General features: G+C 51.0%; 1 protein-coding gene across 1 annotated transcript in view; it reads left to right on the top strand.

Moving 5' to 3' along the window:
* The first annotated feature begins 9,358 nt into the window (after positions 1–9,358).
* Positions 9,359–14,396, top strand: part of LOC144723748 (uncharacterized) — a 28,863-nt gene continuing 23,825 nt past the window's right edge. The window contains exons 1-2 of the mRNA XM_078602680.1: positions 9,359–9,379; positions 10,122–10,150. Of these exons, the coding sequence (XP_078458806.1) occupies positions 9,359–9,379; positions 10,122–10,150 (50 nt within the window). The remainder of the gene's footprint in view (positions 9,380–10,121; positions 10,151–14,396) is intronic.

Below are 14,396 nucleotides of genomic sequence, written 5' to 3'. Positions count from 1 at the left end.
CGGGAGCCGGTTAAACTCTAAAAGCCCTTGTGGCATACGGAACGCAGTTTTGGGCCACAAGTTGTCATCTAGGGTCAGCTGCCAAAATCCTGACAGCAAATCAAGCGTGGAAAATAATCGCACCCCTGACAGAGCATCCAACGAGTCATCCATACGTGGTAGAGGGTACGTGAAAGTCAATGCAGAAACGCAAACTCCCGTCGTGTTTTTTAACAAGAACAATGGGAGCTCCCCACGGACTGTTAGAAGGACCAATGATGTCAGCAGCCAACATCTCGTCGACCGCCTGACGCACATGGTCCTTTTCCTTGGGGTTTAATCTGTAAGGGTTATGACAAATTTAAGGCAGCGTTTCCCGTATTCATGTGGTGGCTCAAAATGGTAGTATGACCAATGTCGTATTTGCTTTTACTGAAAATGTCAAAAAACTCCAGCAAAAACGAATGCAACTCAGCCCTCTGCACGTCGGACAATTCAGGATTCTCGGAGCAGAGATCCTCAATCCACTTCCCCCCATCTTTGTATCCCTTCTCAACCCGACCCCCACACCCCCGACAATGAGCCCGTCGCAACCCATGGCCGACGCGTGGGCCAGGACAGTGCCCCGCCCATATTACGGACGCTTCTAACCCTGCGTTGAGGACCTAGATAAAAGGTCGTCAGACGCGAGTGTTTGCGCAACCACCAAAGTCAGACCCCTAGTTGCTGTATTTGAGGGACCGAACAGGATCCCCCCGGCAGTGTCGGCCCTGTCGAGCAGCTTGCGCAGTCTCAGGGGTACCAACATTTGCATACCAGGTGGAATTACAGCACTTTGACCGTGGTGTGAGCCGTGCGCAACCGGGTGGGGGAAGAAAAAATTGCCATACGACGGCCAGAAGGAAATTCAATGCAACCTTGGTCGACGAGAATTTTCAGGGGCATTTTAACCAAAAAATCCATACCCAGTAGACAGGGTACGGCCAGGGATTCTGAAACGAGAACCGGCCCTGTCAACTGGATGTCCCCAATGCCCACCGTCACTGAAATTTGACCCACAATTCCCAATGAGCCGCAATACGTGGAGGCAACACGTTTATTTAACACAACAGGTAACTCTAACAGGATAACAACATAGGGTGGTGACCACCACGGCTAACTTAACTAACACTCGGAGGGATAACTGTAGAGTCGGACCAGGACAGCTGACAGGCTGCATGGTCCACGCGTGAAGACCGGAGACTGAGGATCGAGGTTCGAGGATGGCGACTTCACTCCCAGAGTTTAACCGCCGAGATCCCTCTTGGGACCCCGCTTATAACTGGTCCGGTGTGGCCGGGCTCCTCCCTTGGCCACGCCCCCTTCCAGAACCCTCGTGGGACTCTGGGTCCCCATCACGTGATCCTCTCACCCCCATCTGGGGGCCCCCCTGCCCCTCTCGTCCGGTCACGTGCCCTCTCGGGATCACCTGGCTGTCACGCCCTCACGTGACCTTTCTCTCTGTAATACCCGGGCTCCGCCCTTGCAGTAGCACTCCTCACTCGGCACTGTCGCTACACCATGGTGACACCCTCGAGGCCATTCCACCTGTTTTATTGCCAGAAAGAGTAAAACCTATTATTTTGTCATAATATGCCATTCCGTGTGTGTTGTGTAGCTGTGGCAGTGTTTATAAACCAACGTGATTGTCCAAAAACATTTGCCAATAATTTACACCACGGGCCTTAAAATATATATTTCTATTTTTAAACGGCCCTTCATATCACAATATGAATAAGGGCCATTGCCCGAAACGTCGCCCAATATATAGGGGGTTGGGGTTCTTTGGAGGCTGCTCCTCTCGGGAAGCCACAAGCACCATAAACAGTACAACACGAGGTTCAGTACAACAATGTACAGTACAGCTCGAGGTACAGTACAGCAATGTACAGTACAGCACGAGGTACAGTACAACAACGTACAGTACAACACGAGGTACAGAACAACATCACTCTACTCATTCATCAATGACGCCGTTGCGTTTCTCGTTATATGTGCCTTTGCACCCCCAGTTCATGTGGAACGTTGACTCAACGTTGGTTGACGTTGGGCTAACGTTGGCATAGCAACGTCAACGTTGGCTGACGTTAGGTTGGTTGAGGTCGGGCCAAAGTTGGCATGCCAACTCCACATAACGTTGGTTCAACGTTGGTTTAATGGTGGCATGCCAACTTTGGCTGACTTTGGGTTGCTTGACGTTGGGCCAACGTTGACATGCCAACGTCAACCAGCGTTGGCATGCCAACGCAGCATTACCAAATACGTTGTTTACTGTTGAGGTGCAATGTGGATGTGTATGGACAGTGTATGACCGCGTCAAAAGATGCAGTGCATGTCTGGAGAGGGCATGCGCATCAGGATCATTCTGATCTTCCACGATACGCGCTGGCCAACAACTGGTCAAGCGAACAGAGACAATTCAAAATAAATTACTCTGCCGCGTGCGACTGTGGTCACCCAGAACAGAACCACGATAACGGCAACTCGGTGCCCGATTCACAAACACGAAGGAGGAGACACCATCACAGCCATCATACACCACTCCCCTTCTCCCGGACTCAATCATCAGGCTCATCGACCACCTCAATGTCAAATGACAACTGTTGCTCTCCCTCAACATCAGCCATACTCAGTGTGACTCCATAGATCTCTTTCTTCTTGTCTTGCCTCACGGCAGATGGGGAGCGTACGTTCACAGGAAGTTCCTGTTTTTTGATGCTAATGTTGGTCACGTGACCAGGAAGTGACGATGTTAGATTTCCACTGTACCACGCGGGCGTCAGCCATTACACAGATAAGTCAAGATGGCGGCACGCATCGCATCTCAGTGAGAACACAGCCGCACTTGTCCATTGTGGGAGCTTAAGAAGCATTATCTGTAAGTTGTTTATATTCCTATAATATTGGAAATGCTGTTGTAATGTTGGAATGACCGTTATAGCAATGTAAATGCCTTTATGGTGCCGTTAAGTCGTTGTAGTAAATACGAGGCCTAGTTAGTAACGAAGCCTGTGACTTTCCTTATTGTGGATGTTACTTGGATTTAGAAGGTCGAGTCAGACTTGTGCCTATGTTGCGATCCTGAGAGTGATGACGAAGTATCTCATCCACAGTTTAGTGTTAAGTGTAATGCTGTACATTTGGGGTGCAGTGGGATGAATACACTATGTGCCTGTATGCAACGCACCAGCTTGTGCCTTTGTCTAGTTGTTCAGGGGTAATGTGGGGGCCTGGTCCTTCCAGGATCTATTGTTATCTGAGACAATGTTCTGATGCTGTGGTGTTCATTGTGTGGGTGTTTCCGAATTATAACAGATGCTGTATCTGTGTTTTCTCACCAGTTTTATCTGTTACAATCAATAAATGACGATCGGAGTTGGACGGTCATCCTGGCTCCGAGGGTTTATTGAACACGTGGTTATCTACTCGACTAGCGGTGCAACGCAGCGCACGGCGAGGCCGAGATACTTCTTCTGAGACCCATAGACTCACATAGAGACCCATAGACTTGCAGAGATCTATCGATTCTCACTGCGACCCATATACTCACATAGAGACCCATAGACTTGCAGAGATCTATCGATTCTCACTGCGACCCATATACTCACATAGAGACCCATAGACTTAGACAGATATATAGATTCAGATATAAAACCATAAACTCACCCATAGACCAACATAGAGACCCATATACTCACACAGAGATATACGCAAAGGAGGCAACTTCACAGCGATACCCTCCACTACTGACGTAATTATCAGGCTCAACCACTTCAAGGTACAATTAAAGTGGTTGCTCTACTACAACATACGAAGAAGATGATTGCCTAGGAATGTTTTATAAGGATTTATTTTCACAATGTGAGTCAAAAGTAGGCTACATGGCAAGGATTTGAAAGCATGAGGGTAAAGGTGAAAACAAAGCCTCCTCGTGGAGAGAGGCAGAGGAGAAAATCAGTCAACGGAAACAAGGGAAGGGAATTCTCAACAGTATAGCCAGTGGTGGGGAGTTTAGAGCAGCGGAGGAGTGACCTCCCATTGAGTGGCGAAAGACTGAAGCCGTCAGTTGCTTCAGTGGGGACCATGTGAAGCGGAGTAGATTGAGATGAAAGTGGAGGAATGCATCTGGGAGAGTCCACGGAGGATCTCGAAGATGGTGGCAGTGATCACACCGGAGCTCTGGTACGGGAGCAGCCCAGTAAACATCCAACGTTGGCCCAACGTTGGCACATTAACATGTGGCCCAACGTTGGCCCAACGTCTCACGTTTACTGGGAGGCTGTGGTTTTGCGTAGACAACGCCGTCGGGACGCAGCAACAGGAGCCTGCTGCTGCTGCCACTTGCAGAAAAATACCGGTCGCTCCCAGGGGACTCTGTTGCCTGTGAAGTATTGAATGACGGCAGGAAACTCCTTGACGGGTAACACACTTTTTATTAAATCTTGACTTGTCACTATACAACGAGTGGTCTCTATTCCTCAGACTACACACACTTCACTTGACTCGTGTAGCATCTATTCCTCCGGCTACACACACTTCACTTGACTCGTGTAGCATCTATTCCTCCGGCTACACACACTGCACTTGACTCGTGTAGCTTCTATTCCTCCGGCTACACACACTGCACCTGATTCGTGTAGCTTCTATCCCTCCGGCTACACACACTGCACCTGACTCGTGTAGCTTCTATCCCTCCGGCTACACACACTGCTCTTGACTCCGTAACGTCCGTGAAGCCTACAGGCCCACCCCGGCTTGGGCGTGGGCCACAACCTCCGAGTCCCACGAGCCGGATCTCTCACGGACGTTCGGCTCCGGGTCCCACGAGCCGGCTCTCTCACGGACGTTCGGCTCCGGGTCCCAGGGTTCCGCCTCTTCCTCCGTCTTCCGTCTTCGCTGGTACTCTCTCCCCGTGCGCCTGTGCGCATCCCCTTATATAGTCCCCGCTCACGGGAGACGGAGTGTATGCGGACCTCGACGTGAGCATCGCTCCTTAGTTGACCAATCACGCCGCGCTGTTCCTACGATCCGTTTTCCCCAGCGCGTGTTACCACTACACAACCAATCAGGCCGCGCTGCCACACGATCACTCCCTCTGAAGCGCGTCACCGGCACACAGCCAATCACCACCACACAACCCATGACCCCGCGCTGACCCCTGATCCCCCACCGTCAGCGCGCGTCACCAACACACACAGCCAATCACTACGCGCTGACACACGATCCCTACCCCAGCGCGTATCACCACTACATCTGTATCGATGTCTTTCAGACCAAAGCCACGGCCGCGGGTTCACCGACCGCGGCTCAGCTGCTGTCGACCCCCACGAGCAGAGTGTCTGTGGGGACCAAGAGCGATTGCACTCGCACGTCACCAGCAGCAGCAGTTGCTGCTGCGGCTGCTCGTGTTGCAAAACCACCAGCAGCAGCAGCCGTCGCTGCTGCTTCGGGAGGTCGTCGTCGCCCCAGGTGGTGGTGACGTGGAGCGGCTGGGCGCAGCTGGATCCGAAGACCGGCACGGGAGTGGGCAGCATGCGGCGCGCGGATGGGACGATACCCCACAGGTGAGCGCGTCTCGTCAACCTGTCGACCCATCGCCCTGATCCTCTTGAGACCCGTCTGCCTCCTTCACATCTCTCCGCAGAGCCACTGGAATGGGATTTCATTGGTTTACCAAGGCCGGGGGGGGGGGGTCGGCATCCAAAATAAAGCCGTTATTATTTTTTGTTCGGACTCGGTACGAAACTGAACATTTCAGGTACTCATGCCAGTGTGAGTACATACTGTACGTACATGACGTCACGAAGCAGTCCCTAAAGAGCCGCATGGGGCTCTGGAGCTGCAGGTTGCCGACCCCTGGCCTAGGCGATATTTCGAGGCTGTCTGACGAGAGGTTGGCGTTTCAACATCTGGGAGGCGGGCACCTTGTTCCAGTGTGTAATTCAATCGTAGAGTCTGGCGGCATTCTCATACCTGGCAACCCCCTTATCAGTGCCCGACCTTATTACAGACCAATTCAGACCTCATTGGTCACCCCGTGCCCTTATAAATCTCAACGTTCATTCTACAAAGTCCCATCATAAGGGAGAAACACAAACAAATAGACGGAAATTATGTTACTAAACATTAACTATTTTACGTATTAATTCTGGTCATTGGTGTCAATGATGCTACTCATTATGCTTACTGTCTGTGATCCTGAATGCTGATGCTGGCTTGATACAGTGAGGGAAAACGTATTTGATTCCCTGCTGATTTTGTACGTTTGCCCACGGACAAAGAAATGATCAGTCTATAATTTTAATGGTAGGTTTAATTGAACAGTGAGAGCCATAATAACAACAACAAAATCCAGAAAAACGCATGTCAAAAATGTTATGAATTGATTTGCATTTTAATGAGGGAAATACGTATTTGAACCCTCTGCAAAACATGACTTAGTACTTGGTGGCAAACCCTTGTTGGCAATCACAGAGGTCAGACGTTTCTTGTAGTTGGCCACCAGGTTTGCACACATCTCAGGAGGGATTTTGTCCCACTCCTCTTTGCAGATCTTCTCTAAGTCATTAAGGTTTTGAGGCTGACGTTTGGCAACTCGAACCTTCAGCTCCCTCCACAGATTTTCTATGGGATTAAGGTCTGGAGACTGGCTCGGCCACTCCAGGACCTTAATGTGCTTCTTCTTGAGCCACTCTTTTGTTGCCTTGGCCGTGTGTTTTGGGTCATTGCCATGCTGGAATACCCATCCACAACCCATTTTCAATGCCCTGGCTGAGGGAAGGAGGTTCTCACCTAAGATGTGACAGTACATGGCCCAGTCCATCGTCCCTTTGATGCGGTGAAATTGTCCTGTCCCCTTAGCAGAAAAACACCCCCAAAGCATAATGTTTCCACCTCCATGTTTGACGGTGGGGATGGTGTTCTTGGGGTCATAGGCAGCATTTCTCATCCTCCAAACACGGCGAGTTGAGTTAATGCCAAAGAGCTCCATTTTGGTCTCATCTGACCACAACACTTTCACCCAGTTGTCCTCCGAATCATTCAGATGTTCATTGGCAAACTTCAGACGGGCATGTATATGTGCTTTCTTGAGCAGGGGGACCTTGCGGGCGCTGCAGGATTTCAGTCCTTCACGGCGTAGTGTGTTACCAACTGTTTTCTTGGTGACTATGGTCCCAGCTGCCTTGAGAACATTGACAAGATCCTCCCGTGTAGTTCTGGGCGGATTCCTCACCGTTCTCATGATCATTGCAACTCCACGAGGTGAGATCTTGCATGGAGTCCCAGGCCTAGGGAGATTGACAGTTCTTTTGTGTTTCTTCCATTTGCGAATAATCGCACCAACTGTTGTCACCTTCTCATCAAGTTGCTTGGCGATGGTCTTGTAGCCCATTCCAGCCTTGTGTAGGTCTACAATCTTGTCCTTGACATCCTTGGAGAGCTCTTTGGTCTTGGCCATGGTGGAGAGTTTGGAATCTGATCGATTGATTGCTTCTGTGAATAGGTGTTTCTTATACAGGTAACATGCTGAGATTAGGAGCACTCCCTTTAAGAGTGTGCTCCTAATCTCAGCTCGTTACTTGTATAAAAGACACCTGGGAGCCAGAAATCTTTCTGATTGAGAGGGGGTCAAATACTTATTTCCCTTATTAAATGCAAATCAATTTATAACATTTTTACATGCGTTTTTTCTGGATTTTGTTGTTGTTATTCTGTCTCTCACTGTTCAAATAAACCTACCATTACAATTATAGACTGACCATTTATTTGTCAGTGGGCAAGCGTACAAAATCAGCAGGGGATCAAATACTTTTTCCCCTCACTGTATGTGGATGCACACACACTTATGTTGTAAATGTACAACAATACTATCCAGAGTAAAAAAAGACTGTCCCACGACTTTATTTATTTGGCTCTATGATATTTTTTTGGCCCGTATTGAAACGGTTGTACGCCATATGGACCTGAAAACTGAATTTCTCTATACAAGAATACGGGGCAAACCGTATGGGTTGATACGGTACGCATTCTCAAAGTGCCGCTGCTTTGCCCTGCTAAAGTTGAGCGTCCCACGTGGACATTGCAATCGCGCTCCCCATTACGTTTTTGCGAAACTAAACTAGTTTTTTCCTTTACCACGTAAGGCCCCACTGAGCTACGTAGTTCTTTTTTCAGAAGCGACCTGGCCTCAAGTGATAGCTCAATGAAGTGGCTTATCATCACGTGGACATTTATAGCGCTAGCCAAATAACTCGTAAGTGCGTGTTTATGAATGTGGAGGGAAAAACTGGAAGACCTGGAGAAAAATGCGCACGACTACGGGGAGAACATGCAACTTCAAATATAAATAAATCAGGGTCGGGATCCAGAACCGGCCCTAGACCTTTGGGGGCCCTAAGCAAAATTTGGTTGGAGGCCCCTTTGATGTATGATTTTTTTCACCCACTAGCTAGCAGTGACTCTAGGGGGCCCTCTGCTGGCCACGGGGCCCTTTGCAATTGCAAGGGTCGCTTAGTGGCTGGGCCAGCTCTGTCGGGATCGAACCCAGGACCTATATACCAGGCGAGGAAGTTAACATCTCACCACCGTGGCACCCCGAACTTGAACCACCCACGAAGATTGCACCTTACAACTGCACGGCTGGACACTGGTGCAACGCCAAAAACGTATCCACACCATGTTGGATGATGAATGGACGTTGTTGGTCACATTTCGCCATGCCGGTGAGTGCACGGTTGCTGAATCGGGTGGCCCAGGACCAGTGTAGACATCATTCGCTACTGATGCGTTACTGTGGCCAGGAATCGCACTCGGGTCGCAGGGTTCATAGCGTAGCGTGGTAACCGCTGTGCCGCGCCCTCCACGCCAGATATGCACGCGAGATAAGCGGTACCTCGATCTCCTTGGGAGAGTCGCCAAAGTTCGGCTAGCGATTATTACCGGAGCGAGGTCGGGCGACTGCCTTCTCCGGCAAGGGCCTCTGCAAACAGCCCATCGCTCGTATCAAATTCTCCCCCGCAGACGGCCGGAAGCCGCCAGCGGTGGCAGCAGCAGTGCCGCGTCGCCCATGAAGTACAGGGGCGCGGAGCCGGGCATCCGCAAGGAGGCAGCGGACAGAGGCAGCAGCGCGGACGCCACTGGCGAGGGTGGCTGCGGCCGGCAGCGGAGGAGGTGGGAGAGCCGCGACGCCTGCTGTGCTCCGCCGGGGCCGGAGCCGCCGGGAGGAGAGCACAAGGGGGGGCACACGGGGGGGCACGTGGGGGGTCACGTGGGGGGGTACGCGGGGGGGCACGTGGGGGGGCACGGGCCCCGGCGCACAACGAAGCAGCGTGCGTCGTCCATGCCCCGCAACCAGCACAAGGTGTGCGCGCGTGCGCGTGTGTGCGCGCGTGTGTACGCAAAGATACAGATCCCTCGTACAGCCTTAACAGACTGTAGGGGCAAGTGCTGTTAGCAGGTACCTATGAAGGCCAGCACGGCACACGAGGGGGTGGATGGCCAGCACCACGCCCGACTGCCTTTGTCTGCCCAGTGGCGATGTTTTTACACACCACACCAGGTACTCATTTGAAGCAGAGTCGACGCACATCCGTGTCTGTGTGTGGGGAGTGGTGGCACGGTGGCACGGTGTCTAGCACGCTGCGCTACAAACCCGGTGACCCGAGTTCGATTCCTGCTCACAACCAATTATAGTGATAGCGAATATGAAAACCCGGTCCTGATCCTCCCCTAGATCGACTCAGCCTTAATTGAGTACCTGGTGTGGTGTATAGTAAACATTGCCACAAGGGATACAAAGTTGGCCCAGCACGGTGCTGGCCACCCATCCCCTCGTGTGCCATGCCGGCTTTCATAGGTGCTTGCTCACAGCACTTGCCGGGAAGGGGATCTTTGTGTGTGTCCCAGCCTGCACCCCCCCACCCCCTAACACCGCTGGTTGAGAGCCGCTGCAGTGCACGCTCAGGATGCTGCTACTCGGTATGAGGAGTCACAGAGACGTGTGTGAGTTTCAGGCTGAATCCCACGCACATCTCCCCCCACCGTGGGATAAGCAGCCGCTGATTTAAGTTTCTCTCTCTGTCCTCCCGCTGCACTCTTCACAGGAGACTGTAGAGGATTCTGAGATCGTCAGGTGAGTATATTGTTACATTTGTAATTTCACCAACGATTAGTTTGGTACGCAACTGTAGCTAGGTTTTAGCAACTGAGTGATTGAATTAAATTCTGATGATGCTGCAGAAGGGTAAAACAAACTACAATTTTTCACAATTATTTTGAGTATTTGATTATAACTTTGAAACAAATCTTTTTTTTAAACAAAATTTGGCCCACGGAATTATTGGCTTCACTCATAGCCTAAATCGTTCTGAGTTACTTTAAGACTTGTGCTAAACAGTCTCAACTATATGTTCCCTTCCATAATTGGACCAAGTTATTTTATATTGAGATATTAGAGTGGTGGGTATATCAGCCTTTGAGCTGCCATTTTAACACTTTGGTGAACATCGACTGTCCACCATGGTTTAACCTTAACTGCCATGCAGCAGCCTCATCTAACAATGGAGCGTGTAAGAGAAAGTGTCATTGGCAACGCCAACACTGGATTCCCATCAGCTGGGCATGACATGTAAACGCCTATGTGGTTCCAGGATACGTTACCAAAGCAGCTCTGACTTTTGAGGCTGGGCTGGTGGTGCCGTTAGCAGGGGAGGGGATGAGAGGGTGGAGGATGGAGGGAGTGAAATGAGAGAGGTGGGTGCGGAGGAGGAAAGGTTTTGGGTGAGAAGAGGTGTTTGCTGCTCGCAGATAATCTGAATTGTGGTGGCATCCAGAGCCCGCTCTGGTGGTTCGAGTCCAGTGGTGCAACGATGCATGGACTCTTAAGCTCGTGGTAAATGCATTGAATCACACGTGTAATGCCAACATCCGGACACCTGAGTGGACCAAGGACACATCTGCGTCCAATGGGTGATGCTCGAGTGTTCAGTAGTCAGGCGCCTCGTTTGTGGAATGTCTGGCCCTAGTTCGTTAGGGACGCTCCGTCAGTCCAGGTTTTTAGGGCTCGTGTCAAGACACGTTTATTTTCCCTTGCGTACCCGTCCGTGTAGGGTTGTTTTTCTCTTAGTCTTAATGTTAAGGGTTCTTACTGGGAATGTGTTGTCAAGCGCTGTGAGACCTTGTGTGAATGACGCGATACTTGCTTTGAATCAGAGACCCGAATTAAATTCACGGCTAACATCAGTGGTCAGAGATCTCTGAACCGGGAACTGGGCATCCCTTTTTATCGACTCGCGCTGACCCGCGCGGAGAGCCATGGTCAAACAACCCCCACGGCCAACACAGCACGGGGAGGGCTTCATCCGGCAGTGGATTGCCGTGATTGGACTTTGGCGAGATGTTAACTACCTCGCCTGGTATACAGGAGATCGTGGGTTCGATCCCGACTCCAACGCCTGCTGTATATTTGGAGTTTGCATGCTCTCCACGTGGTCACGTGGATTTTTCTCTCCACATTTAGAATCAACATGCGTTTAGAGTATTTGGCTGCTATACATTTCCACATGATCAGCCCACTTCGTTGTGGCCAGATTGCTTCTGAAAAAGAGCGATACAGCTCAGTGGGCCTCACCTGGTAAAATAAAAAAAGTTTAGTTTTGAGCTTAATTTAGATTGGACACTGTTGGTCATGTGCTCACATAACCCCTCCACTCGCTAGAGGCCGCTGTTGTCACACGTTGACCCAGGTCATCATTACAAAAAAAAAACGAATAGAATAAGGTGAATAAAATTCGCAACATTAAAAAACATTAAACCGTGACACTGATTCATAACAGCTCATTACGCCACGAGGGAGGTACATGTTTGTTCCAATGATAACGTAGGAGTAGGAGCTGATCAACATCTGACGATAATTAATCTAATTTCCAGTAAAAAAACAAATCCCACAGCATGTTACGGCTCAAACGAGTATAGGGAAGAGCTCTTGAGCCATTTGTGGGAAATTCCACATTCCTAAAGCAGGGGCGAGCCAATTCCTCCAAAGCTACTGGAGAACTTTGCACAAAGTGTTATTCCATTCGTCGTTACCGCAGGGGATGATCATGGGGTTGACCCCTGGCTGGATATTGAGCGCTGGCCTGTACACGCAGCATTTCGTCACAGTGCGTGCCCGGTTGATCGCTTGTCAATGGGTTTCTGGGTCATTTATCCACACTTGGAATAGTGATAGGCAATGACATTGGCACAAATGAGGTCTGCGCTTGCCAATTGTAACGTCAACGGGGGCGCGGGGGGTTTTTAACAGCCACTTCGCAAACCTTGGTAATTCCCCTTTGGAGACCGTGGTGGTATTGTGGGGGGCTCATCTCAGTTCACGCCGAGACCTGGCCCGTCTGTTTGCGGTCAGAATGAATGACCTTAACGGGCAAAAAGTTAATTTGCACAAATTGATTAGACACTCGGCCCCTCGGGACAGCTGCTAATGACAAAAAAAAAATCAGGGCAAAAAAAAATCTGTGGAAGCCACGCAGGGGTGATAAACACCATCCATCACTTCCCTTCATGAAAACGACCACGTTGCCTTTAGTTAACCAAGTCGGACCCTTATTGAGATTCTTCGGGCCTGATTCACGTCACTTCGCTCGCAAACAACGAGTTGTGGTCAGGGGTTAAGTGAGCTGGTCGACGTTTCTCTAGGATTGGTAAAATGAGTAACACTTAGGGAGAAGTCAAACAACGGTCGTGTTTAGGAAGCGACTCTTGTCTGCCATAGCACTGCATCTGTGTGTATGCACGTGTCTCTCTGTGCTAGCACTGTGTGTGTGTGTCTCTGTGCAGGGCTCTGTGGTAGCACTGTGTGCGTGTCTCTGTGCAGGGCTCTGAGCTAGCACTGTGTGTGTGTCTCTGTGCAGGGTTCTGTGGTAGCACTGTGTGTGTCTCTGTGCAGGGCTCTGTGGTAGCACTGTGTGTGTGTGTCTCAGTGCAGGTCTCTGTGGTAGCACTGTGTGTGTGTCTCTGTGCAGGGCTCTGTGGTAGCACTGTGTGTGTGTCTCTGTGCAGGGCTCTGTGGTAGCACTGTGTGTGTGTCTCTGTGCAGGGCTCTGTGGTAGCACTGTGTGTGTGTCTCTGTGCAGGGCTCTGAGCTAGCACTGTGTGTGTGTCTCTGTGCAGGGCTCTGAGCTAGCACTGTGTGTGTGTCTCTGTGCAGGCCTCTGAGCTAGCACAGTGTGTGTGTCTCTGTGCAGGGCTCTGAGCTAGCACTATGTGTGTGTCTCTGTGCAGGGCTCTGAGCTAGCACTGTGTGTGTGTCTCTGTGCAGGGCTCTGAGCTAGCACTGTGTGTGTGTCTCTGTGCAGGGCTCTGTGGTAGCACTGTGTGTGTGTCTCTGTGCAGGGCTCTGAGCTAGCACTGTGTGTGTGTCTCTGTGCAGGGCTCTGAGCTAGCACTGGTTGTGTGTCTCTGTGCAGGGCTCTGTGGTAGCACTGTGTGTGTGTTTCTGTGCAGGGCTCTGTGGTAGCACTGTGTGTGTGTCTCTGTGCAGGGCTCTGTGGTAGCACTGTGTGTGTGTCTCTGTGCAGGGCTCTGTGGTAGCACTGTGTGTGTGTCTCTGTGCAGGGCTCTGTGGTAGCACTGTGTGTGTGTCTCTGTGCAGGGCTCTGTGGTAGCACTGTGTGTGTGTCTCTGTGCAGGGCTCTGTGGTAGCACTGTGTGTGTGTCTCTGTGCAGGGCTCTGTGGTAGCACTGTGTGTGTGTCTCTGTGCAGGGCTCTGTGGTAGCACTGTGTGTGTGTCTCTGTGCAGGGCTCTGTGGTAGCACTGTGTGTGTGTCTCTGTGCAGGGCTCTGTGGTAGCACTGTGTGTGTGTCTCTGTGCAGGGCTCTGAGCTAGCACTGTGTGTGTGTCTTCGTGCAGGGCTCTGAGCTAGCACTGTGTGTGTGTCTCTGTGCAGGGCTCTGAGCTAGCACTGTGTGTGTGTCTCTGTGCAGGGCTCTGAGCTAGCACTGTGTGTGTGTCTCTGTGCAGGGCTCTGTGGTAGCACTGTGTGTGTGTCTCTGTGCAGGGCTCTGAGCTAGCACTGTGTGTGTGTCTCTGTGCAGGGCTCTGAGCTAGCACTGTGTGTGTGTCTCTGTGCAGGGCTCTGTGGTAGCACTGTGTGTGTGTCTCTGTGCAGGGCTCTGAGCTAGCACTGTGTGTGTGTCTCTGTGTAGGGCTCTGAGCTAGCACTGTGTGTATGTCTCTGTGCAGGGCTCTGTGGTAGCACTGTGTGTGTGTCTCTGTGCAGGGCTCTGTGGTAGCACTGTGTGTGTGTCTCTGTGTAGGGCTCTGAGCTAGCACTGTGTGTGTGTCTCTGTGCAGGGCTCTGTGGTAGCACTGTGTGTG

This window comes from Lampetra planeri, chromosome 18 (assembly GCF_965212315.1).
Source record: "Lampetra planeri chromosome 18, kcLamPlan1.2.h2, whole genome shotgun sequence".
Classification (NCBI taxonomy): Eukaryota; Metazoa; Chordata; class Hyperoartia; order Petromyzontiformes; family Petromyzontidae; genus Lampetra; species Lampetra planeri.
Note: the sequence above shows the minus strand (reverse complement) of the source record. Positions and strands in the feature narration are given on the sequence as shown.